General features: G+C 44.4%; 1 protein-coding gene across 2 annotated transcripts in view; it reads left to right on the top strand.

The window, feature by feature from the left end:
• The window catches only part of LRP5 (LDL receptor related protein 5), a 262,237-nt gene extending 243,812 nt beyond the window's left edge, over positions 1-18,425 (top strand). For both annotated transcript variants that reach the window (XM_075566739.1, XM_075566741.1), the window contains exons 17-23: positions 1,720-1,845; positions 3,483-3,719; positions 6,437-6,547; positions 7,964-8,197; positions 13,307-13,446; positions 15,305-15,402; positions 17,548-18,425. In XM_075566739.1, the coding sequence (XP_075422854.1) occupies positions 1,720-1,845; positions 3,483-3,719; positions 6,437-6,547; positions 7,964-8,197; positions 13,307-13,446; positions 15,305-15,402; positions 17,548-17,809 (1,208 nt within the window). In that variant the 3' untranslated portion in view covers positions 17,810-18,425. The remainder of the gene's footprint in view (positions 1-1,719; positions 1,846-3,482; positions 3,720-6,436; positions 6,548-7,963; positions 8,198-13,306; positions 13,447-15,304; positions 15,403-17,547) is intronic.
• The last annotated feature ends 9,062 nt before the right edge of the window (positions 18,426-27,487 follow it).

Raw genomic sequence — 27,487 nt, 5'->3', positions numbered from 1 at the left:
CCTAAAGGAGCAAATACTGTCTATGAAGCAAAACCCAAAGGTCATTTTCCTTGCTTATCCTACCTCATCTCTCTGCTGCTTTCAATATTGTCGACCACTCTCTTCTTGCACAGATTCTACAATCCCGTGGTGATAGAAACATAGCTTCATCCTGGTACTTCTCATGTTTCTCCACTTTTTCCCTTTTGCTAATGTCCTCATGCCATGATGATCGGTCTGTTGGTGTACTTCAGTCCCTGTCTTATGTCCTCTATTTTTCTCTCTACACATTATCACTTGGTAATAGTATCACCTCAGCGCAGATAAATCTATCCCCCTAACCTCACACCTGCAAGCCAGTACCCTAGCCATATCCTCCTAGATTGTTCTGCCGCCTCAAACTTAATATGTCTAAAACTGAGCTCCTACACCTGGCCCTTTATTCCACTTTTCCATCATGGCAAATTGAACCATCATCCATGCTGCTACCAAAGCAGGGTTGCCTTTGTGTGGCACTTGACTTCCCTCTCTCCTTCTCTATTCACATTCATGCTCAGGCTAAACCTGTCACTTCATCCTCCATAACATTGACAAAATCAGACCTTTCCCCTGTCATACTGTATAGTGATGGTTGACCAGTATGGTCACACGTAAGAAACTGAAAATCGTTTCATACATTTAGCACTGGCACAAATTAACACAGTAGAAAAGGCTTGGATTATTCGTGTGCTACGTAAGATGTCTATACCGACAGGAAGATCTTTTTCAAAAGAGGTCAAATAAATAATCACGCATAGACAGAATAGCATCTTTAAATGATTAACGGCACGTGTATTTTTCTTGCGTGTGGTTCCAAACGGCTTTACAAAATTTTCGAACACTGCAATTTCACATTGTTCAGGATAAAAGATGGGCTGTAAGCTTTCATTTTTCTATTACGGACTGTAAAGCATTGCGGATATTCATCTCAAAAAACATTCTCACAGTCTGGAATTCTCTTGCTTTTTTTATCACCGACAGTACATTTCCGAGCATAAACTGCTGTATGGTTTATTAACTCTTCTAGCACTGGAGGTGCAACTAATCAAAATATTTTGTTGATCACCTGCTCACAATAATTTGCAGTAAAGGGTCAGTCCCTCCTAGGATCAAACTGTACTAATAACAGTTACATGTTTAAGAGGATAAATCAGGGTGGTGCATTTTTAGCAGAGTCTGACACATTGAAGAGAAGGGTGGGTTAAGGGTAAAGAATACACTTGATTGATCATCTTGATTAATGATCCCTTTGCTAGAAGTGACCATTGTAATGGTTCTATGTATATCTTGTGGAACCAATAGTTTGATGCATATGAACCTTCATCATCATCATCATCATCATTCCTCTTTAAACAGTGAGCAAAAGATGTCCCAAGTGCCAGCACACTTAGGGTCCCTCATGACGTTCCTGAACGTCATGTAATTTGCTGTAGATCTGAGCTTTTCCTGTGATCCCAGTGATTGAAGGCTATTTTCTGTCCCATTCCTTACATTGGAGTGGGGGGACATATAGGCCATGGTTTTCTACTTCTGTGAAGATATGACTCTAGAGTCAAAATGCCTGGCGAGCTCTGCTGCTAAAGCCCCTTTGCCAGTTATATTATTAACTATAAATAGATTCAACCATTTGTAGAAAAAGATAATTTAAGAATTTAAGCTGTGATTTTTAATTTTATTGTTTATTTGGTTTTGTGTTTGCAGCTGCTCACCCATGTTCTCGTGATAATGGTGGCTGTTCTCATATCTGCATTGCCAAAGGAGATGGCACCCCTAGGTGTTCCTGCCCAGTTCACCTGGTCCTACTACAAAATCTCTTAACATGTGGAGGTAAGTTTTATTCACCGTTCCTAAACTGTTCCCTATATTCGAAGTGTCTTACAGGAGTATAAAGGGTTCACAGGGAAACTGAGTGTGCAAGCCACTATAGGGCCATAATGTATACAATTGTTGTAACAGGGCTTTTTCTTATGCTTACATACACAGGCTCAGGTGTGGATTCACTAGTACATACATACATACATATGGGTACACCTCTGCATGCATGCACACATATATAGATAGATGCAGGGCAAATAATCTCCCTGCAGCCTCACTCACAGACAGTATTTGTCTATCGGTTTGCTTTGTGTCTGACTGCTCTGGTTGTCTCCTGAGTCTACACAAGATTTGTGGAGTTGTGTGGTTTCAGGAGACTTGGCCAGCTTGGGTGTTGAGGGTCCTACTTAAGTCAGGGCTCCCCAGGTACCAAGTGGGCCTGTCTGACCCTTTTCATCAATCAGAATCGCATACCTGTAGTCCTTGTGGTGTCTAATTCTTCCATATAATATTTGGTATTTTAATACAACCCTACAGTACTAGTGGAGTCTCACGTGTGGGTTGCATAATGGGTAAGAGGATGAGGGTATTTATTTTCTCTCTTAACTGGAGGGCTTTCATACTGCCATTGGTTGGAGAGGAGATGATGTGAAAACGTATCTTAACTGAGGGTCCTGGAACGCGTTGCTTTTGAAAGCATTGCTGGCCTCTCCAGCAGTTAAGTGGTTAAAGGATTAGTCCGCTTTAGCGTGCACACACAAAACACATTATGTAAACGTAATGTCATAGCTTTTCTTTAGCAAATGTAATGCTTAAAACTACTACTATACTTTTTAGTTGTTCTTATTTAATAATACCCCCTTCCACCCAGAGGGTCAGTAAGAAGAGAAAGGAGAGGGGTTGGTAACTTTGCTGTGCTGATCAACACACAGTGATCTCACACAAAAGGGAGGAACCGGAGGAAATCAAACCATTTCAATGTTTCAGCTTTACTATGTTTGTAAACCAAATCTCATAAATGATTACAAAAATGTATAGCTCTCTCTTGTGATATACTGTAGGTATCAGTCAACTGAACAGTATTTAAGACCTTAAACATGCCATTGCTATAGGTGCATTTTGACCTAGCATGGACTGACCCTTTCAGCTTTGTGTTGAAGGAGCAACTTAGTGTGTAGAATTGTGTGTACTGAAAGATCTCAACATGTACCGTTTGGAGGAGAGGAAGTGGTGGCGTTAGGGGGTGTGATCGAAACTGTTAAATACATCCAGGATTGTAGTTCATGCTCTGGTGCTGGAGGGTTCGAGGCTCAGAGGAAGTGTGAGGAAGTCCTTCATGTGGTGGGTTCACACCTTCCAGGATGAGCAGACTGAATGGACCAATTGGTTCTTATCTGCGCTGCAGTACGTCTGGCACCTCTAGCAGCAAGGGGTTTAACTACTTTTATAAACATCATCAAACCTAGTCTTCCATTCCTCATATCTGGGTTGGGTTGTAACTGTGATTACCACACAAGCAATCACATTTCTACAGTGTTGGGATGTCCATCGGACTCTGGGGCCCTGGGTATGCCAGCTTTGAGAAGGGTGAAGTTAGCGGTTACGGCAGACATCCATGCTCCATTAAGTTCTCCATCGGTCTCTGATAGAGCCTCCCACCTGCTCTCCGGACCAGTTCAGCTGTGCGACAGGGGAGATCGACTGCATTCCTATGGCCTGGCGCTGTGATGGCTTCTCAGAGTGCGATGATCAGAGCGACGAAGAGAGCTGCCCCGTGTGCTCCGCCAACCAGTTCCAATGTGAGAAAGGCCAGTGCATCGACTCCCGCCTGAGGTGCAATGGGGAGATTGACTGCCAGGACAAGTCTGACGAAATGGACTGTGACTGTGAGTATGACCTGTACAGTGTCCGAGTAGTTGTGTTGCTGGATAGTTGCTCCTTTGCCTTACCTTGTATCTGCTCTCTGTACGTACTTTCCTCTAGGCGCTCTTCTGTGTCCCACATGTGTATAGTGCATTGTCCCTGTAATCTTATTTTGATACCGCTCCATTTCTTCCCACCTTCCTGAAAACATTACCTTTGCATTGAAGCATAGCTCAACGACATGACCACATGACCCACTGCATTCTCTCTCTTCTCTTTTGTTGTCTGCTAACATTATTTGTTATACTCCCTGTCTCCCTATCTTCAAACCTAATCTAAAGTAGGTTTGGGCAATATAGCAGTATATCATAACACCGCAATATTATAATCTCAGTGTGCCGATATGGGAGATTGCCTATTATTGTGATATTGGTGCCGACTTCTTCTGGGGTCAGACATGAACTTTTGAAGCTTCCGCACTGTGGTCTCTCACTGGCTCTCTCTCCCCGAGTCCTCACTTCCTGCTTCTGAATATTGACTCAGAGGGAGGGGGGAGGAGCTTCGGGGCAGCACGGGAGAGCGAGTGTGAGACTGCTGGATGCAGCACTAAGCAGTGCCGTCTTAACACATGGGCACGCTGGGCAGTTGCCCGGGGGCCCCACGAGCATAGGGGCCCCATGCTAATCTATGCACAGACCAGAATTCAACACTAATTTTCCGATCACCCGCCTCAACATTCAAATCTCCCGCTAACTCGGTAGAAGGAGAAAAATTACGACTTGTAGCGGAGAGTTTGCATTCGTGAGAGAAATGTTGCCGTTTTTATTGCTTGCAATGTTATGGAAGCAGAATATTGTAACGAATTCGCGGGAGGCAATTAACGGCGGGGGTTGTGTAGGCAGGGCCCAGTGCACTGCTTTGCCTGGGGGCCTATAATGCTGTTAAGACGGCCCTGGCACCAAGCACGGTAATGTCGGATCTCCACTCTTCACTAATTTCCTTCTTCTGTTAACCCCTTCCCCCACCCCTTTTGGGCACTTCTTGTGAATACATTTCTTTTGAGAACACATTTTATTTAGATTTATTAGAACATTTTCGGACTATTTGTTAAATATTTATTGCGATATATATATCATTATCGCAGTTGAAAAAGTGAGTGCAGCGCTATTTGTGAAAAGCGTACGTGACTAAATAGTGCACTAAAAAAAACACTTAAACTTAAATATTATAGTGTGTTCATGTGGCTGCCAATCAGTGAATCTGACCACCCGCACTTTATTATTCGCACTAGGCACCGCACAGTATCTTTTTCTCATATATCGTTATCGCCCAACCCATCTCAGAATTCACCGTTACATTACTACGTTATGGACATGAGTCAATTTAAAAACGTGCCCACTGCATACACACTTATATCATTGATCTTCCCTATAAAATTGACACTACCATGTATTCCTTTGTCACTGTATGTCTCCCGACAAACCACTTGGATTGTAAACTCTTCAGGGCAGGGACTCGTCTTCCAGGGTTTTATTTTATGTATAGGGCAGACATCCTTATTTGTATTACTCTCCATGTAGCAGGTCTTGCATTCTGTCTCTGCAAAGCGCTGTATACACAGTTTACACTATACCGTATACTGTAAATAAACACAAAAAAATAAGTGCAGATTCATCTTGAGTCATGATACCTTTTGATCCCTTCAATACCAGAGGGGTACAAAGCAGGTCTCAACCGGTGCAGGCTGTCCCTTGTGAAAGTCCATAATGGTTCAATCTAGACTGGGAACACTTCATGTAAATGCAGGTTGCAGTGTGCTTGGCTGTATTACTCATATGCTTTTTTTTGGGGATGGGATGGACTCCCTGTGCTCCAATGCACCCAAATGTATAATTTCTTAATTTTGTTGTCTGCACCCTTTTTATGTTTTTGCCTGCATCCTTTGGGTGTGCATATTAAATAGCACAACCTGTGATCAGGAGGAAAAGGTAGAAAAAATATAGACAGTTTGTGGATATTTTACTCTTAGAATTTTTGAGTTCAACGGTGCAATCCCACATGACCGGCAATAGACAACCTTATGTAATTGGCTTCCTAACACGCTAAAAGCAAAGACATGACTACTTGTGTTCCTTTGATAATTAATTTTCATTTCTATGGGGCCTCTGAATGGGATGGTGCTTGTCAAGAACGAGTTAACCGTCCCCTTATGCCACACTGTCTTTATCATAGAACCAATCATTATTGTGTTAAGGGGAGAGGGTCTTTGCTTGTGCAAGCTCTTGTTGAACAAACAGTGACATCAGACAAGAGAGAGCAGCCAGAGGAAACCTAACCCCTGCCAAGTCTCAGCGCATCATGTTTACAAACTAACTTAAAAAAATATTTATTGGTGAAAGATTTTGGTAAAAGGCATAATTTACCCAGATGTAACCCCCTTACACATGTCACTGCCATAAGAACTCTTTGGTCCTAAGAGGGATTGCCCCTCTGAGAACCCTAATTAAATTGGTAAGTTATTAACAATATGTCTCACTCTATGGGATAAGTGGTACTGTAAACTGTACCTCTGCCCAGTGCCAGAATGACATGTCTTAGAAAAGCCATTACTATCTGCCAAATATTGGATTAAAACAGCAGTTTGATCTCCCTGGAATGCTTCATGGACTTGACTCGGCACAAATGATTTTCATATAGGGTGACGCTGGAATCTATTTAACTTGCTGTCCTTGAATTGCAGTGATCTGTCTATCTAATCAGTTCCGATGTGCCAGTGGCCAGTGTATCATGACAAAGCAGCAGTGTGACGCGTTCCCGGACTGCAGCGACAGTTCTGATGAGCTGATATGCGGTGAGAGAACTTTTTACATGATTTCTGTGTGCAGCGTGTCATTTCTAGAGATATGTATAACATGCTTACAAATTAGTGAGAAATCGTTTATAGATATAGAAACGTACAAAATACTCTCACTTTGAATAAGATTCCAATGTTTTTGTTAAATAAAAGCGCATTTACAAATGTCAGAAGCATGTTGCAAAGCAAAGCCCTTTATATTAGAGGTGTGGGGAATAGCACAACTCTTTCACACTGTTTAACCCGTTGCGTCTCCACAAGCAGGATGACCCACAAGCCACTACATTCTGATCCTCTGATATCCCAACACTCTTGGAAGATTTAACACACACACTTTCTTTTGTTCATTGAGAGTCATTGCTGGATGCCATTTATACTTGAGAGCGTGCAGAGAAATCAGCGCAACGTACGGCTTCGGGTACTAAGAATGGGAAGCGAGTAATTGCAGGCACTGCTGGGGTTAAGTCTCGCACTTTTGAATGTGTAAGGAACTTCAAGCTGTAAAAGATCGCTGATCGGATGAGATCATGTTTTGGTACTGAAGGGCTGTCAATTCACATGTAACCCAAGATCACACGATGTGTGCCGAGTTGCAGCATGCCGAGTTGAATTCTGATACCACAGCGATACCAAATCTGCGATCTCAAAGGTGCAGAAACATGTTTAGGAATTGTAATGAAATGACCAAAATCAGCCTTCCTTGTCGTTTTGAGCAGTTCTACATCTTGGCAAACAACAAATCTCACAGAATTCACAAAACTGTCTCGACTACACAGAGCACCAAATCCAAAAACTCGGGTCTGGGTTTAGAAACCAACGTTTTCAGTGATTTTATGTCAAATTAACAAATTTTATCAATAATTCTTTATATCTATCTATCTACATGTATGTATGTACAGTATGTATGTAAAGGTAGAACTTGCACGGGTGCAACTGCCGAATATCAAGCTACAAAAAGGAATGCAATACAGGCACTGACAGGACTTTAGAAAAAATAATTAAGCTGTTTAAATTAGAATTTCATGAAAGTTCCAATAAGTAATGAACCATTGTGGTGGCCATGAAACATTTGGTCACAGCAGGAGGAGGCGTTTAAAAGGAATGTGATTTTAATAGAACGTTTTCATTCCAGACTGTGTTTTTTTTTTTAAAAATTGCAGTGATGTCTACACAGTATTAAGAGTAGTTCTGCTGCTAGATAATGTTGATAATTAAACTCTCCGGGTGACCGGAAGATGCAAAGTATCACAAATTGCATTTTAGAGTATTCCTCTTAGACAGTATATCCAGTATAGTGCTGCCTCAAGAACACATTGTCTAGTTGCACCTTTCCAGAAAGGTGGTACCATTTGAGATACTTTGTTTGGATGCACGCCACATTAGTGACTGTTACTTTTGTTGTTTTATTCACAGAAATTAAACTGCCGTCAGAGGAAACGCCATCTCACCGAAGTGTCATAGGACCAGTTATTGGAATCATTCTGTCCCTCTTTGTCATGGGAGGCGTGTATTTTGTGTGCCAGCGAGTTGTGTGTCAGAGATATACAGGACCCAATGGACCTTTCCCACATGAGTACATCAGTGGGACTCCCCATGTCCCCCTCAATTTTATAGCGACCGGAAGTTCCCAGCCTGGCACTTATACCGGTAAGTACAAAATATTCAGAGTGCAAGAAGAAATCCTAATTACAAATGAGAAGGTGTGGATTCACGTGTTTCCTTCTGGCAGGGTCTGAACGCTGCTGGCATTGGGGTCTACAGATGGTTGGGCTAAAATAGTTGAGACAGCTGCAGTTTTAAATTAAATTGGCTGATCTCCAATATCTTATCAATGTTATTGGCTCCCATAGACAGATTTATCCCTTTTGCCGTAAAAATGTCACTTGCTGCCTGCGTAAAAGAGAATATTTTTATTTTATTCATGTCTCGTATAATTTCTAACTTATGTGGTACTGCCCCCTTTATCGCTTTAAAGCGTTTTTTTGTTTTTGTTTTTTTAACATGTATTTTTTTTTTCTTACACGGGATTAAAGCAGGTGTCTCCAGAGCTCTTTTCCATTAATTTCAGCTCTGCGGACCCACTGCTTGGGAGTGGTTTGATTTCCTCTGGCCGCTCCCTTTTGTGCGATGTCACTGTGTGTACAATAAGTGTTTGGACAGCCAGAGTCCCTCCTCTCCACCACCTCTCCACCGCCCCTTAACGGTATTGCTTATTTGACAGGGTGGGATAAGACTAAAGAAAACACTTCCCGTTTGGAGTTCCCTAAGAAATTCAACAGGCCGATGGGGGGATTGCACTTTTAAAAGACCGATTCCTCCTAGGACCATAGTGTGCTGGTGACAAGTGACACGTTAAAGGTCTCATATCCGGGTGATTTGGTGCCTTTTTTTTGTACCAAATTCTGACACCTTTAAGTATTTTTACGTTAGTTTGTAAATCTGGTGAGCTGAGACACGGAAAGGTTTTGATTTCCTCTGACTGCTCCCTTTCGTCTGACGTCACTGTGTACAATAAGAGTTTGCACTGGCAGAGCCCTACCTGCTCTCCCGCCTCTTATCTGTCAGGCAGGGTAAAACTAAAGAAGACACTTGATTGACACTGCCCTGTTAGGGCCCCCTAAGAAATGTCATTTCCAGATAGATAAAGGAAGCCAAATATTTGGTTGAATTAGTTGAAAGAACCCAGTTAGATTGTTACCTTGTTTATTAAATGTTGTTTCTTTTACTGGCAATGCCTCTTTAGGTACTGATGGCCCAAACTAATTCTAATGGTCTTTGTTATGAAGCATATTGTACTGGGGATCAGGACCTTCCTGGTCAGTCTTTTCTAACGTAATTTAGGTTTTAGCACGGGGATGAATTAATAACAGCAGGTCTTTTGTGGTAAACAGCCAGATCTGCACAGGAACTCTTGTAATTATTTGCTCGGAGGAGCTCTGCATGTGTTGCTCCTGAAGAATGTGTCGCAGCAGCTGGAAACTAGAAATATAGGATCAGCTGAAACGTGATCCAATAACATCTGAAGCATTGAGTCATATGGATCAGTTTTCTAAGCTTTAAAAACTTCCCCGGGCCTTGGTTTCCATAAACTGACACAAACTTTGAGACATATACATTCATTTTTTTTTCTCTTATTGCACCTTTTGTTTCCATTAGAGCCATTGCTTGATTTACAAAAACATATTGGGTCAGTTCCACCTAGGGCCAAAATGAACTAATGATATATTAAGGGGATCTGGGAGATTGATGTAATTTTTACCCCATTCTAACACCTATAATGTAAGTATTTTTAAATACTTTTTTTAAAGTTAGTTTGTAAACGTGGTGAGCTGATGTGACGGTAGGGGGTAACCAGGCTCTTAAATAAAGGTTACGCATGTTTTTGGTTGCCCCTGATCCGTGTATAAGGGTTCAAGATAGTTGGCTCTCAGGCCCAGTAACATATGATTCTAATGTACTTTGCGTAATTAAAGTATTTGATGTGTTTTTCCCTTTTCGGGTATGCCAGCGAGCAGGGATTGCTAGGGTATGAGTTTCAAGGGGGGTTTCACGGAGGAATTGCTGTCAGAATGTGCCTAGGAGGTTGGGGACCGGAGTTGTCGGTTCCCCTAAGAATGTACCTGGGAATCATGCCTGATTCTCCGATACATGTAGGCACAGTGTCCAGGCAATATCTCCCCTGGAAAACGCAAGCGCGACTCACCACTAGGGTACCCTGCTTCAGCATAGCCCAGAAATGGGAATGAGGCACAGGGATGAATAGGTATCCCTGTAGCTCTTGGAATCCCTAGGTTAAGGGGGGTACCCCAGCTAGTGCCAGGTAACCCAGAACCAGTGTAGGGTTTGTGGGTGCCCCAACCGTATATAAGGTTGAGGGGGGACTCAGAGTCCAGCATGACTTTATAGCAGGGGTGTGCAAACTTTTTTTTGCTGCGCCCCCCCATGCCTGCTCTCCGTTGTGCGCCCCCCTCCCCCACCTCGTTACCTCGTCATTTCACGCCGCGGGGACGTGTGACGTCACGTGACCCGCGGCGTCAAGCAACGTGATGTCACATGACCAAATGACGCCGCGTTGCCATGGTCACGCATCCTGAAGCCATCTGAATCCCTTTAAGTAGAGGTTGCAGAGGCCTTGCGCTGTCCCCCGGCATTTCATTTAAATGCCTTGGGGAAGAGCGCGGGACCTCTGCAACCGCCCGCGCCCCCGAAACAAAAATCTTGCACCCCCCAGTTTGTGTATTCGCTGGTCTATAAGATAGTTTATGGAGAATAAGGCAGCTAGGAATAAAAGTACAAACATTTTTCTTCGTATGTCCCCTATATCCAGAGACTCAAAGTATATTAGAACAGATACCCAGTGTATTCAAATATACTTTATTAATTTACTGTATGTAATGTAATGTGCTTTTACATTCGGACCCCATGTCCAGCCAGGCTGCCCAGGCTAACTCATAGGGGCCTGTAAGTCTGCTGGACATCGGAGTTCAAAGAAACCAGAGGATGCCTGAGGTGAGAAAAGCATTTGGTTAGCAGGGAAGGGCTGATAACAAGGTCCGGAGAACAGTGGCAGTTATCTAGGATGCCACTTGCTCTGCCAGTCCTTGGAGGAGCCTGTCCCAGCGGGTGGCATTGAGATAGCCAGGGAGTGACGTGCCAGGCTTGCGCATGTCTCCTGGCTATTTCATATTTCCCGCTGACCCGGCTTTTCTTACCGGCTTGGCTCTGATTGGTTGCTGGGAATTTTCCCACTCGATTATTGGCTGCGGAGTTTCATAAATGAATCTCAGAATACTATAAAGAACGTGTGAGCCAATCAGATTCAGGTCTTCCAATAGTAAGAGCGAGCGCGGGCGGGCTTTTCAAAGTTGTCTTGCGCGAATAGCAGAGCAACCGGCTTTGTTTTTAAGCCAGAAAAGCCTGCATGCCAGATTCTAAGTCTCAATTTTTGTGGCCAAGTTCTCACTATCAAACGTAGCGAACACGGCTGGGATTTTAGGCCGATATTAGTTCCAGAGGATTGGTACTAATTCGCGGTCAAGAAAGTCCTCAGAAGAGCGGAGGCGTGCGGAACTTCACGTCGATTTGGGAACCATGAGATTCTGGTCTAAGTCCCGGTCAGGGAAAAACTCTTATTTAGAGTTCCCTGCACCTAGGAAAGTCTAGTTTTTGACCTCAGACCCCCAGTAAGTGTGTCTTTTTGTCTGTATTTTGTGTTCCATTGTGTGTAAGCCAATTTGTCGAATAAACTTCAATTTATTTCATTACCTTGTTTTGCGCAATGACGGATCCTGGTAAAAAGGTGTAAATAACCTGGTCTCCTGTGACAGCTGAGCCTTGGGAGGAGTTTGCTTTCCTCTGGCTCTCCGTTTGGTGTGATTGATGTCAGCAAGTGCTTGCACAGTCAACCCTGCCCCATATCTGCTCCTTCCCTTATCATCCAAAGGCACCTAAGAAATTCAATTTGAAATTCATTCCTCAAAAATCATAGCAGTCACAGCTATGCTATTGGCATATTTGTTTTAGGGAAGCCAATTAGGTTGTAAAATGCTTTAGAAAAGGTTGATTTTTGGCCAGCTGCAAGGATTGAACCTTTGTTATCCATCCTCTGAATTGTGCTATTCTTGGCTCCCAAACTTCTTTTCCCCATATCCGCTGCTTCCAAGCAGATCTAGCAATGGCATTATAATTGCTACACAAACAATTGACACAACACAGACAACAATTCACCTCTACAGTGGGCTTGAAGATTGACAAATGCTGTTATCACCAAAGGACATTTGATTCAGATTGGAAAAACCATCCAACACTTGTGTTTGCCATGGAAGTGGTAAAAGTTGAAACCATTATAAAAACAATACTTGTTGATTTTACAAAATAAAATACAGCAATCAACTACATTTAACATATTTGGCATGGCGTAATCCTTGGTTCGGTTTTGTTTTAGGAGGGCCGGTTCTTTTAAATATATATTTTTCATTTTTCATTTCTCCAAAGTAACCAAATGCTTATGAACGTTTCTACAATCTTTGCCTAATCTCACGTGTGTTTCTAAACTGTTTTTAATACAGGTAAATTATTCATTCACATGATTTTTTTCCTTTGTTGATTTCATTACATAGTTACGTAGTTACATAGTTACATAGTTACATAGTAGATGAGGTTGAAAAAAGACACACGTCCATCAAGTTCAACCTATGCTAAATTTAGACAACAGATACTTTATCCTATATCTATACTTACTTATTGATCCAGAGGAAGACAAACAAAAAACCCCATTAAGGGGAAAATTAATTCCTTCCTGACTCCAAGAATTGGCAATCGGATTAATCCCTGGATCAACATCCTTCCCATGTATACTTATTTGGTATATCCCTGTATACCTTTCCCATCTAAAAAGATGTCCAACCTTTTTTTGAACAAATCTATGGTATCAGCCATCACAGTCTCCATGGGTAATGAATGCCACATTTTAACTGTCCTTACTGTAAAGAACCCTTTCCTTTGTTGCTGGTGAAATTTCCTTTCCTCCAACCTTAAACTATTATACTGCCATAATTAGGCAAAGCGATAAGGGGTGGGAGAAATCTTACCAGGTAAGATTAGGTATACATAGGTCTCAAACAAAATAAAGTCTATTCAATAAAAAAAAGTACATTCACGTAAAAGTAAGCTATTCAGTAAAAGACAAATCTCAATAACCCGTAGGGGCAGAAATCCAAACCCAATGTCATTTTTCTTTTTGATCTCTATGTTCAGGTATTTCCTGTGGGAAGCCGATGATCAGCTCAATGAGCCTTATGGGAGGAAGCAGCGGAGCACCTCTCTATGACAGGAACCATGTAACTGGCGCCTCTTCCAGCAGTTCTTCCAGCACTAAGGCTACATTGTACCCCCAGGTAAGTGTTTACCTCTCAGGATCAAGGCTTGGACCCACAAGAAGCTGAGGGGGAGAGGGGCATTGGGGGGGGGGAGAGGGGCATTGGGGGTGGGGGGGAGAATTAGGAGAGGCTCTGGTTGTAGTTGGGCTCAGTGACTGGCTATAGCTCCACAATAATAGGAATAAGAAGAATTTTCTTATATATAGGGGCTAATATATGCAGCTCTGTACATAGAATTTTGCACAATACATCCCTTTTCTGAAGAGATTATAATCTAGTTTTGGTACCTGAGGTACAACAGGGAAATAAAGTTAATTGCCCAAGGTCTATCGGAACGGACACTTGAATTTTAACTGGGTTAAATCAATTTAAAGGCAGTAACATTACTACTAAGATACTCCTTCAGTCCAATGGGGATGTTATACATGGCAAAGGGAAGCGGGAGGTTGACATTGTCACCTTTTGAACATATGTCATTTGAAGATTGAGAAAAGGTTAAATAATGGAGCTGAGAGACCATTAGGCCCCTTGTGCTATAATCAGATTGATCCCTTCAACTTTTTAGTGCATTAACTCTCGCTACCAGAGGAGCTGCCACTCTAGGCAGGAAAAGACTTAAGATTAGGCGTTACAGGGCAGTTAAAACATGGTGGGGGTTTAAATAATAAACTGCAATGGTTCCAATTTGGGCATTATTGCACAGAAATTCCCATTGGAGTTACCTGCACCTCTCCTGTCAGCTGTATTTGTGATACTGTGGATTTAGTTGGTCTTTAAGACATTGGCACTAGGCAGCCACCCCAGGCCCAGCGATAGCAACAGCTAAACACAGAGCCGGCAATAAGCCAGGTTGTGAATTCCAAGACCGTGTAAGATGCATGAAAGAGAGTGCATGTAACTGCAATTGATTTCATTCTGCAATACCCATAATCATGGGAAATGTAGTAAAGCCTCAGGTAAGGGTTTCTGGAAGTCCTTGCTACTTAGATGCTAAGGGCACTTTCCAATATCTTGTCATGCAGGTACTGCTGCGACACACTTTATTCGAGCAAATACCTAGTATGTACCTGGCAGATACCTGGAATGCGCCGCTCCTCACCTCTGACAAGCCCCGTTGCGTTTGCCTTCCCAGCCACGGTTCATGCCTGGCTGACGGGCGGCTGATCTGTTAAATGATAATGATTAGGATTTAATAGGCTGCAATGCTTCGCGTGTCTACCAGATGGCATAAATTCATGAATTGTAATGCAGTATATATATATATATATATATATATATATATATATACTGTGCAGTATTGCAGCCAGCGGGAATAAAATGCTTCAATCCCTGCCTGGAAAATAACGCAATGCACTCGGGCAGAAAACAGTCACAAACCTCAATACACCCGAGTATACCCGAATTCGTGGGACTAGCCGAGCTCGAATAAAGTGTGTCGCCAGTGTACTGATTCAAAGTGGAACATTTTCAGATGTATATATACATATGTGTATGTGTACCTCTCTCCCTTCTCTTCTAATCTGGATCAGGGGTTGCAATCTCCCCTAGAGATGAGCAAAACGCCCACAATGTGGCAGTTTCACACGGCCACTTTGGAGCCACGCTATCACGTTGCCCTAATGTAATGGATCAATCTAAGGGTTAATAATCATTTGGAGATCCACTATGCTTACAACTTGCTTTACTTCTCTATATATTTATATATATACACACATATAACATATGTTTCAAAAATATTGGCTATTAGTACTGATGAGAAATGCACAGACTGCAGGAGAGAAACCAGAAGAGAATTTTGATGTTATTAATGCTGGTGAACAAGTGCAGTATAACTTGGGGAATTAAATCACTAACTTGTGTTTGTTTTTTTTTAAAGATCCTGAACCCACCTCCGTCACCAGCAACAGATCGTTCCTTGTACAACACAGAAGTGTTCTACTCCTCAAACAGTCCGTCCACCACAAGATCATACAGGTAGAATTCTGTTTTGCAATGTGACATATTTTGACTTGGTGTAAAGCCAACAGTACCAAGGATACATCACTGTTAAAGAAACTCAAAGTGAAAGAAAAACTACACATTAAAATCCCACTCTCAGATACTCCCTCCTGCTGTTAGCAACTGCTCCTACAGTAGTTGCAGACAGAGCCATAAATGACATAACAGGAGGGTACAGTTGGACAGCAGAGCGGGACAGAACATGGCAGCACACAGAGGGGAAAAAAGCTCAGCACTCCCAAAATGCAAACTGTTGTGTTATGAAGTACGGTTACCAAAAATATGCTCAAGTAATGTTTGGGGTGAGGAGAACACCTTTTTTTCAGGCATGTATAAAGTACCACATACCTACAGTAGCTTTTCAAAAAGGTTCCCAAGATGGTGCTGTCCCTTGGCATATCTCCATGCCATGATGACACTGTATCATGACGTCATATACTGCAAATCATGTCATAGCATCACATGACATGGGCCCGGCTACCAGAAGAAAGGGTGGTGAGACAATATATTTAGATAGTCATGCTACCTAATGGCCGACCAGCGCACTATATTAAAAGCGCAAGAATGCCACGGAAACACTTTCATCTAGTAGCCAGCATAGGGCGTCTGTGGGGGTTCAGCCACACAGTGCACCAACATGCAGATGCCAAATACAGATTATTTAGGCAGTATCAGTATTAAGTAATAATAACAACTAAATAAACTAAAAAAAGCCACAGTCAACATAAGAGGCAGACCTGTTTAAAGCACACCGAGTCTTTGAACAGTCTATTGCTTGGAATCAGATGGATCATTTTATTGATATTTAAATCTTCTTGATTTATTAAACCGTTATCTCCCTACATGAAAACATTCATATTAACGTTTTTCTGCATTGGGATGTAGCCGGCCTTCAGTTTAGAAACAGAAGAATAAAGGGGCTTGTTAATAGGCTAATAGCGGAACATTCTTCCTACATTAGCTCCTCTCTTACTTTTTGGGGTTCAGAGTCATTGGGAAAATAGCATTAGGAGATTGGGGTTGACGTGGTGATGGTCAGGGAGAACTTGAATAACCCTTCATACATACTGTAAGTAAATTATAATAGATTGCTGCAACAATACACAGCGCCACCGCCTCCAGTTGTGTAATATGTTTTTAACACAGTAAAAAGATACGCAACATGCCAAATCCATACTTACAAGGTTAAAATTCATTCGAGCTAGTCACTTCCAATAGTGTTTTTAAGTTGAGCAGGCAAAAGTCCCTTGTGCCCTTATTTAGCCGTCCTCATTGCTATCGGCAATCTAAGTAACGGATCTTGCTTTGTGCTTTTGTTATGGGTTTCCCTCTGCTTCTTTTCTGCACTGTACTGGTTCCCCCTTCCTGCCAGCGCAGTGCAGAAAAGACCCGAAACAACAAAAGCACAAATCAAGATCCGTTACTTAGATTGCTGATATCAATTAGGACTGCTAAATAAGTGGTGAAAGGACTTTGCCTACTTGACTTAAAAACATCACTGAAAGTGGCTCGAATGAATTTTAACCTTGCAAGTATTAATTTGGCATGTTGCCTATCTGTTTTACTGTATTAAAAACATATTATACTACTGGAGGCGGTGGCACTGTGTTTTGTTGCAGTAATTTTTAAAGAATGTAGAAGGGCCTTATCAACACTAGCTGCACACGCACTATAGTTGACTTACAGTATGTGACATTGTTTTAAATTGATGGACTAAGTGTGGACTTTTTATATATGCCTACTATATCCCACCATTGGGAATACTTTTATTACAATATCATTGGACTTGATTAAATAAACTTTGGAGCACACTTTTTTTAAAGACTCTAAATTATAATAGATGCCTTGAAAGAGTGTGTGACAATGGTCCTGTTTTCTTGATTATTTAGACTTCGAGGTCCTCTTCCAAGTTTGGAGAATAAAGTTGAGCCTTCATGGTGTTCATACAATTATCTATATCATGAAAGCTCCTCATTGGTTTCTGAAAGGAGAAATTGGCAATAGATTACATTACATTTTTGACAAAGATACTTTACATGAGGGGTTCAGATATTCCATATCACAGACCACTTGATTGGTTTAAGCTTAACATAACAGTTGAACTGCATTGTTTTGTTTTAGGCCCTACATTATACGAGGTATCGCTCCACCAACAACACCCTGCAGCACCGATGTGTGTGACAGCGACTACACAACGAGCCGATGGAAAGCCAATAAATATTATATGGATTTGAACTCTGACTCTGACCCGTACCCACCTCCTCCCACCCCGAGGAGTCAGTACATGTCAGCTGAGGAAAGTTGCCCTCCTTCCCCCACCACAGAACGGAGCTACTTCCACCTCTACCCGCCTCCCCCCTCCCCATGCACAGACTCCTCATGACCCCCACGAAAAGGAACTTCCCTCCCTCATCTGTACATAGTTTTAAATATGAACAAAAGAACAAATATATATATATATTTTATGATTTTAAAGATAAATGGGATCTTTTTTTTTTTTTTTTTCTAAAAAAAGAAATAAAAAAGAAATGTGAATATAAAAGGGTTGGGGAGGGACTGTGAAAAGTTGTACAGTGGAAAAATATTTATAACTTGCTTTTTTAATTTAATGCCCACGTGCCATGTTTCTAATAGAACCTACAAGATCTCTAGGGCGGACAAAAGGCTCTGGGACATATTTTGTAAGTGGTGCGAAGCAGTCAGGTCTCTATGGCCCATTCAGTGTATGGCTGGTAGAGTGCCTTATTGCATAGCAACCATTAGTAAATATAGCCCTTTGCCTTAGTCTTTTTTGTTTATTTGTTTTCCACAAGCCTGTAAGATGTATCATGCAATGTAACGGTTTGGTGATGACAAAAATGCGCACAGGTTGCTAATGCATGTTAATATTATGAATGATTTGATAAATTAAGACTGCCTTTTTTTTTTTGGTTAAGAAAAGATGAAGTAATGACATTTCCGGAAAAAAATGCACCATAAAGAGTTATTTTCCTGTTAAATTAGAGTCCTGTCTCGTAATTTTTTCTCATTGTTGGATCGGGATTCCCCAGAAAAAATTTTTGCGTGTGTGCCGAGCACGCGCATTTTACAGTAAGTGAAACTTCTTTGTATTTTTCAGTTTTGTCGCAGAAATTGTATTTGTTATGGTGATTTTTAAATTAAAAATCACAACACAATTTCTATGATAAAACGCAAAGAAGTTTGACTAAGAACATGCGTGCTCAGCACACATCCTGTTTTAGCTATTTGCACTTCTATATTTATACTAACTTAATTCCTTGTGTGTGTGTCTGTGTGTGTGTGTGTCTCTGTGTGTATCTCTGTCTGTGTGTGTGTGTCTCTTTCTGTGTGTCTCTGTATTTTCCAAAGTGGGGGGGGGGGAAGTGTTGCACCTGCGCGCTGATCTGCCGGCTGCTGCGCATGCACTGGCTGTGGCTAGAGCTTCTGCGCATGCGTTGAGGGGGAGAGCTCTCCCTGTGAATGACCGGCTCTGCGCATGCACCGGCACCACCACTCTCCTCCTCCTGAGCTCATTTGCCGGCCTCAGCGCTTGTGCTGGTTGCCGCGGGCGACCAAACTGTTGGTGAAGTAAGTGTTGTGAGGGCTGCTTCTGCGCATGCGCGGCCCGACGGTCTCATCTGCCAGCACTGACTTCACTTCCATAACACACTTCCGTCTCCTAGAAAGGCAATTTGGTCCCAGCAAAGAAGTTTCACTTCAAAAATGTAAACTATAAAAAATCTTAATATATAAAATTGAAATTTGTGGGGTTGTAGATGTGGTGAATCTGATTGGTCCTCAGCCTCTGGCCAATCAGATTGGTGGCTCTATGACTGCCACTCTCTTCCCCCTCGGCTTCACCTAACTGACACACACACACACACTGTCCTCTTCACCCAGCTCACCTCCCTGCTGGCTCCCCCCCCCCCCCCCACCATCACCCCCCCAGCTCACCTCCCCGCTGGCTCCCCCCAGGGAATCCACCAGGCTCACCCAAGCCCCGGCCAGCAGCAGCATCCCCATCCGCCCCATCACCCTCACGTGCGCCGCCCTGCACCAGCTCCCGGACAGAGGGGAAGCGCGGCGCGGCCCTCCTAAACCAGCCGCCAACTTCACGCTCCTCCCCCCACTCCCAAAGAGGAACAGAGGGGCGGCGCGGCCCTCCTAAACCAGCCGCCAACTCCATGCTCCTCTCCCCTCACTCCCAAAGAGGAACAGAGGGGAAGCGCGGCGCGGCCCTCCTAAACCAGCCGCCAACTCCACGCTCGTCCCCCCTCACTCCCAAAGAGGAACAGAGAGGAAGCGTGGCGCGGCCCTCCTGCCCCAGCCTGCCACTCTTGCCCCCCCCACCAACTTCCCGAGCCCACCTCCTGCCCCAGGCAGATGCCACGGAGATATCAGGGCCAGGAGGGGAACCATCTGCCGCCAGGAACCACCACCCACCCGGTCAAGGTAAGTCGGTCACCCACCCACTCAGTCAACCCACCCACTCAGTCAAAGTCACACACTCAGTCAAAGTCACACACTCAGTCACCCACCCACTCAGTCAAAGTCACCCACCCACTTACCCAGCCAGTCACCCACTCAGTCAAAGTCACCCACTCAGTCACCCACTCAGTCACGGTCCCACCCACCCATTCAGTCACCAACCCACCCACTTAGTCACCCACCCACTCACCCATGCAGTCACCCACCCCCCCACCTACTCAGTCATCAACCCACCCACTCATTCACCAACCCACCCACTCAGTCACCAACCCACCCACTCGGTCACCAACCCACCCACTCGGTCACCAACCCACCCACCCACTCAGTTGCCAACCCACCCACTCAGTCACCCACTCACCAAAACACCCACCCAACCACTCAGTCACCCACCAAACCACCCACCCACTCAGTCACCAACCCACCCACCAAACTCACCAATACCCACCAACCCACTCACCAACCAACCCACTCAGTCACCAACCCACTCAGTCACCCACTCACCAAACCACCCACCCAACCACTCAGTCACCCACCAAACCACCCACCAAACTCAGTCACCAATACCCACTAACCCACTCACCAACCCACCCACTCAGTCACCAACCCACTCAGTCACCCACCCACTCAGTCACCGACCAACCCACCCAGCCACTCAGTCACCGACCCACCCACTCATTCACCGACCCACCCACCAACCCACTCAGTCACCGACTCACCCACCCAGTCACCGACTCACCCACCCAGTCACCAAACTCACCCACCCAGTCACCAAACTCACCCCACCCTGTCACCGAACTCACCCACCCACCCAGTCACCAAACTCACCCCACCCAGTCACCAAACTCACCCCACCCAGTCACCGAACTCACCCCACCCAGTCACCGAACTCACCCACCCACCCAGTCACCGACACACCCCACCCACCCACTCAGTCACCGACCCACTCAGTCACCGAGTCACCCACCCAGTCACCGACACCCACCCAGTCACCGACTCACCCACCCAGTCACCGACTCACCCCACCTAGTCACCAAACTCACCCCACCCAGTCACCAAACTCACCCCACCCAATCACCAAACTCACCCCACCCAGTCACCGCACTCACCCACCCACCCAGTCACCGACAAACCCAACCCACCGACCCACTCAGTCACCGACCCACTCAGTCACCGACTCATCCACCCAGTCACCGACTCACCCAGTCACCAAACTCACCCCACCCAGTCACCGAACTCACCCACCCACCCACCCAGTCACGACACACCAAACCCACCCACTCAGTCACCGACTCACCCACCCAGTCACCGACTCACCCACCCAGTCACCAACTCACCCCACCCAGTCACCAAACTCACCCCACCTAGTCACCGACCCACCCACCCAGTCAAAGTCACCGACCCACCCAGTCAGTCACCCACCCAGTCACTAACCCACCCAGTCAGTCACTCACCCATCCAGTCAGTCACTCACCCACCCAGTCAGTCACTCACCCAGTCAGTCAGTCAACCCAGTCACTCACACACTGACCGACTGACACACACACACTGACCGACTGACACACACTGACCGACTGATGCACACACACTGACCGACCGACACACACACACTGACCGACCGACACACACACACTGACCGACCGACACACACACACTGACCGACCGACACACACACACTGACTGACCGACACACACACACACACTGACTGACACACACACACACACTGGCACACACACACACTGACACACACACACACACACTGACTGACACACACACACACACACACACACGCTGACTGACACACACACACACACGCTGACTGACACACACACACACACACACTGACTGACACACACACACACACACACTGACTGGCACACACACACTGACTGACACACACACACACACTGACCGACACACACACACTGACTGACTGACACACACACTGACTGACACACTTCCCATCTCAGTCACCTCAGCTGACAAATACACAGGGGGAATCACAGCTGGCAACGGGGAGGGGGGGAAATCAGAGATTTGAACTGGGGGGGGGGGACCAGAGCTGTGAACAGGGGGGGTAACGGAGCTGTGAAGGGGGGGGGGCGTATTGCTGTGAATGATGGAGAAAGAGAGGGGGGAGACAGTGGAAGGGAGAGAGAGAGAGGGGGAGCCAGAACATTAAATCCCGGGTAGCGCCGGGTATATCAGCTAGTAAGAAATAAAAAGGGAAATGGGAAAACTTGCAATAGCTAGGAAGTATTAGGAATAGAGCCACCGTCCACATGCACCTTGAGCTCCTTGTACTACTGAACTAGCCCAACTTACATCCCGCGGTTGGGGTTTGCTGGAGGAAAAGGTCACTGACCGCAGGGAAAGCGGCCCCAGCATTAAATGAAGCAGCCATGGCTGATGTTTTTCCAGAGCTGCTGGAAATGTATATTTTTCCTGTGGATCCGGTTAAGTTGCTTTGATTCAGTGATTTCCAGCAGGGTGGTTTGGGAACCGCTAGGTGTTCGTGACATGTCTCCATAGGGTTCCCCCCCGCCAAAAAAAATATATCAAATGGTGTTTCCCACACAGTATATTAGGTTCCTGAGCTGTGTAGGCACTGTGCACTTAGTAAGACTTCAAACTGCACCTTGGCATGCGTGGTATAGATGCCAATTACAACAGATCTTCCAAAGTCACTCCCCACAATGCTTTGCATGCACAGCTGCAAGGCATTGTGAGTTGTGACTTTGGAAGCTCCCTCAGTAATTGGCAACTATACCACTCATTGAGATGCAGTTTGAGGCCTTATTAAGTGTATGTACACTCCACGTGCTCAGAACACTACAGGCATACCCCGCATTAACGTACGCAATGGGACCGGAGCATGTATGTAAAGCGAAAATGTACTTAAAGTGAAGCACTACCTTTTCCCCGCTTATCGATGCATGAACTGTACGGCAATCTTCATATACGTGCATAACTGATGTAAATACTACATTTGTAACAGGCTCTATAGTCTCCCCGCTTACGCACAGCTTCAGTACAGGTAGGGAGCCGGTATTGGTGTTCAGGACGTGCTGACAGGCGCATGCGTGAGCTGCTGTTTTCCTATTGAGCGATATGTACTTACTCGCGAGTGTACTTAAAGTGAGTGTCCTTAAACCGGGGTATGCCTGTATACTGCCCGGGATCGGTCAAACAGTTTTGTTAGCAATAATAGGCAAAACGATTGATAAATTAGGGGTTCACAGAACAAATATTTACTGGCTGTGGGTGAACAATGTGAAAAAAATGTTACTTTAGCACTTGTTGCAGAAAGCTAAAAAGAAGAGCATATTTAAATATCTGTACATTCTCGAGTCTATCACTGCTTCAATAGCTTGGATGGCTTTCTGTGGCCATCAGTTAGACACTCTAAAATAGGTCTCCCCGGTCACCCAAATCCAAAAGCACAAGTACATAGTTGTGTATTCCATAGCCTTCTGTTGAAACGCTAGATGAGTGCTGTGGCCTTAAACGCATTCAGAAATACATCTTTCAAAGAGGGAGGCATTCAAATATCATTCCTTTTGCTCACAGAATTAGACAGCACTAAAGGAATCGGAATCAACTGATGGTCACATTTCGTATCAGAACCTCTGCTTTTAAAACGATTTGAATTTCAGTTTTCCTTGTGATTTGCTTTGCTTTAGACTAGATAGAAAGCACAGGAGTAAAATACTTACCAAATCCCATGCTTGTTTTAAACTGCAATCATGTAGTTGGATTAAAGACGGTAATTTTCATTAGTGACTTTGTTCCCATGCCATACAGACCTTAAAACCCATTAAACACGTCACAGTTAAGACAGACAGAACATCAAGACGGCCTCTCATTCCCAGAGCTTTTTCCACGTCATGTGTATATGCTTTGTCATTTGCTAGTTCAAGCACATTAAGCAGGCTACATTGTAAGGTAAGGTAAAGTACATAACGTGACCAATATTGTCAAATCTGAACCTGCTTGCTGGATGTCCAGATAGTCAAGTTTCCAGGCCCAGCACGTGGCAGAAGTTACAGATTCAGAACTGATGTAACGTGACTGATTTACTGAGAATGCGGGTCGGTAGGATCTGAGGAACTAGAAAGTGGCTCCTGAGCCTTTATATTTGATTACTGTTACTGGCTCATGTTAAAAGAATATAATTTTCCCACCCTCTTCTTTCTTACTTTTCTCTCTACTATCCTTAGATCTCGTTAAGAGAGAAATGACTGGAAGGGGCTGCTTCCCTAATAGGCAATAAAGGGGAAAAAAAAAAAAAAAAGAAAAGTTTTGTAAGATATAACGCTCATAAATTAAAAAGTAAGAAATGAAGACATCAAAAGACAATAGATGTTGTATTGGAATGTTTATTAAGGATTCGTGCTGTAAAGATTGAAGGTGTTTCAGTTATTTGTTAAAAACTGTTATAAGATGTCATTCTTTCAAAAAACAATAAAAAAATTGAAACAAAAAAAAAAGAATATAATTTTACTCAACAGTTGAAAAAATGTCATTTTGAACTGTTCGTATGGACAGTGTAACCACTTACTCATTGCTGTGGGGTGAACAGACACTATTGAAAACCCATTGTGATTAGTACCGTATTTCCGGTAATCTCCAGTTCCCCTTTTCCTTTCTCTGACCATCATCTCATCTCATTTTCTCTCTCACTTCTCCCCTTCTCCATCTCCATCTATCCCTCATCTCTGCAGAGACCTGCAATCTATTAACCTACCAGCTTTTGATTCCACTTTACGCTCCTTCCTCTCCTCTCTCAGCTCTGCTGCAGACTCTGACAACCTGATCAGGAACTACAACTCTGCCCTATCCTCCTCTCTTGATCTACATGCCCTGCTTTTTCTCTCTGTTGTTCTCGTCCTTCTAACCCCAGACCCTGGCTAAATTTCTACATGCGCATGTTGCTTTCCTACACTCGTTCCTCTGAATGCCTCTGGAGGAAATCTCACACTCGCAGACTTCCTTCACTACAAATCTATGCTATCCTGTTTCAACTCTGCTCTCTCTCAGGCTAAATAAACATTATTTTCTTCACTAATCAACACGCTCAACTCTAACCCATGCCGACTCTTCTCTGACTCCCTACTCAGGCCACCCTCTGCTGCCTGTTTTTCTTCCTCCATCTCACCTCAGGACTTTGCTGACTATTTCAAGGAAAAGGTGGAATCCATACTGTACGTCAGGACATTCCATCTGTATCGTCCTCCCATCCTACACCTCTTCCTAACTCTCCTCCCGCCTTCCTCAATTCTTTTTCTGCTGTCACAGAGGAGGATGTATCGTTGCTGATCTCTTCTCCATCTACAACCTGCCCTCTTGACCCCATTCCCTCCCATCTTCTAAATCCTCTTGCTCCTTAAATAATCCCTTTGCTCACCCACATTTTTAACTCCTCTCTCTACTCTGGTACCTTTCCCTCCTTCTTCAAACATGCTACAGCTATACCATTATTAAAAACATTGCTTGACCCTACCTGTCTTTCTAACTATTGTCCTGCCTCCTTTCTGCCTTTTGCCTCCAAACCCCTTCAACATCGTGTATTCTCTCGCTTGCTCCATTTTCTCACCACCTATACTCTCCTAAAGCCCTCACTAAAATAACTAATGACCTCCATGCTGCCAAAGACAGAGGTCATTACACTCTTCTCATATTACTTGACCTCTGCAGTATTTGATACTGTGGACCACCCTATTCTCCTTCACATTCTTAATACTCTTGGTATTAACAAAGCTCTTTCCTGGATCTCCTCTTACCTCTCCCATCGTACTTTCAGTGTCCCTTTTGTTAACACTTCCTCTATCAATCTCTCTGTGGAGGTACCCCGTGGCTCTGCCCTGGGACCTCTTCTCTTTGCACACTCTAGGTGACATAATCACATCTCTTGGGTTCAAATATAACCTCTATGCTGATGACATACAAATTTACTTTTCAACCCCTGACCTACACCTGCTGTACAGACCAAAGTTTCTGAATGTTTCTCTGCTACAGTGGCGGCCACCTTTAGTCTCCTGCGGCCGCCACCGTGGGATTTTTAAATGTGCGGGCAGACGCGGGCTTTTTTTCTTTAGTTTCGGCGCCGCGGGCGCTTTCAATGTTCAGCGCCATTACCTCTGAACGGGAGATGCGGCTGGCGCGCGGCCAGGAGATGCGGCTGGCGCGCGGCCAGGAGATGCGGCTGGCGCGCGGCCAGGAGATGCGGCTGGCGCGCGGCCAAGTTCGGCTGAAAAAGCAAACATCCCCGTATTAATACGGTGATGTTGGAGGTTTAAGGGGGCCGTGACAGTATATCATCCTGGTTGGCCCTCCACCGACTTAAACTTAACAAGTCAAAAACAGAACTCCTCATATTTCCTCCGAAACCTGGTCCTACTACTTACTACCTCCTTCCACATTACTGTTGGAAGTACTATCATCCACCCAGTAGCATAAGCATGCTGCCTACAGGTCACACTCGACTCTTCTCTCACATTCTCTTCTCACATTCAAAAGATAGCTAAATCCTGTCATTTTGTCCTCTGTAATATTACAAAAATACAGCCTTTCTTCTGTTGCTCAACTGCTAAAACTCTGACTCAGGCCCCCATTCTCTCCTGTCTCGACTACTGTAACCTCCTGCTGTCTGGCCTTCCTGCCTCTCACCTGTCTCCCCTACAATCTATCCTAAATGCAGCTGCCAGAATCACTCTACCCTTTCCTAAATCTCTCTTGATGTCTCGCCTGGTGAAACCCCTCTCCTGGCTTCCTATCAAATCCCGTATCACACTCAATTCTCCTCCTCACTTTTATAGCTTTACACTCTTCTGCCCCTCCTTACATCTCAGCCCTAATTTCTCACTATACACCATCCCGACTTGTGCATTCTGCTCAACGATGTCGTCTATCTACTCCTTCTCTCTACCATCTCTGGAATGCACTTACCCCTCAATATCCGACTAGCACCCTCTCTATCTACCTTTAAGACCCACCTTAAAACACACTGGCTTAAAGAAGCATGAGTTGCTACGTGGCTGATACTTTACACCTCTTACATTGACCTTGGCCCCTTGCAGACGCACTTACCAGAATACCCTCCTACTGTCTCTGCACATTCCTCCTATTTACCAATTAGATTATAAGCTCTTTGGGGGCAGGGACTCCTTTTAATAAAGGTCACTTTTATGTCTGAATGCACTTCTTCCCATTATGTGTTTGTGACGGTAGGGGCTAGCCAGCCGTCATAATAAAGGTGAAGCCAGGCTAGCTACCCCTAAAACCGTGGTTCCCCGGCCACTTATCAGCACCAATGTGTGTGTTTTGACCTCTTATGTGTTATTGGTAGAAAACTGGGACTTCGGAAACGGGACCCTAATGCCATTGTGGCAATTATTTATTCATTCATAGACTTTGTTCTATCTGTTTGGGGTTATCACTGGCTGTGATTATTGAGTGAGTTGTTGCTCAGGCCGTCCTGAGTCTTCACTGGACTGCAACCCAAATTGCTTATATACCCCCCTCCTCCCCTTTCAATGCTCAGTGTTTGCTGTATACCCTCCTTTTTTTCTGGAT

Source organism: Ascaphus truei, chromosome 12 (assembly GCF_040206685.1).
Source record: "Ascaphus truei isolate aAscTru1 chromosome 12, aAscTru1.hap1, whole genome shotgun sequence".
Lineage (NCBI taxonomy): Eukaryota > Metazoa > Chordata > Amphibia > Anura > Ascaphidae > Ascaphus > Ascaphus truei.
This window is presented reverse-complemented; position numbering and strand designations above follow the sequence as displayed.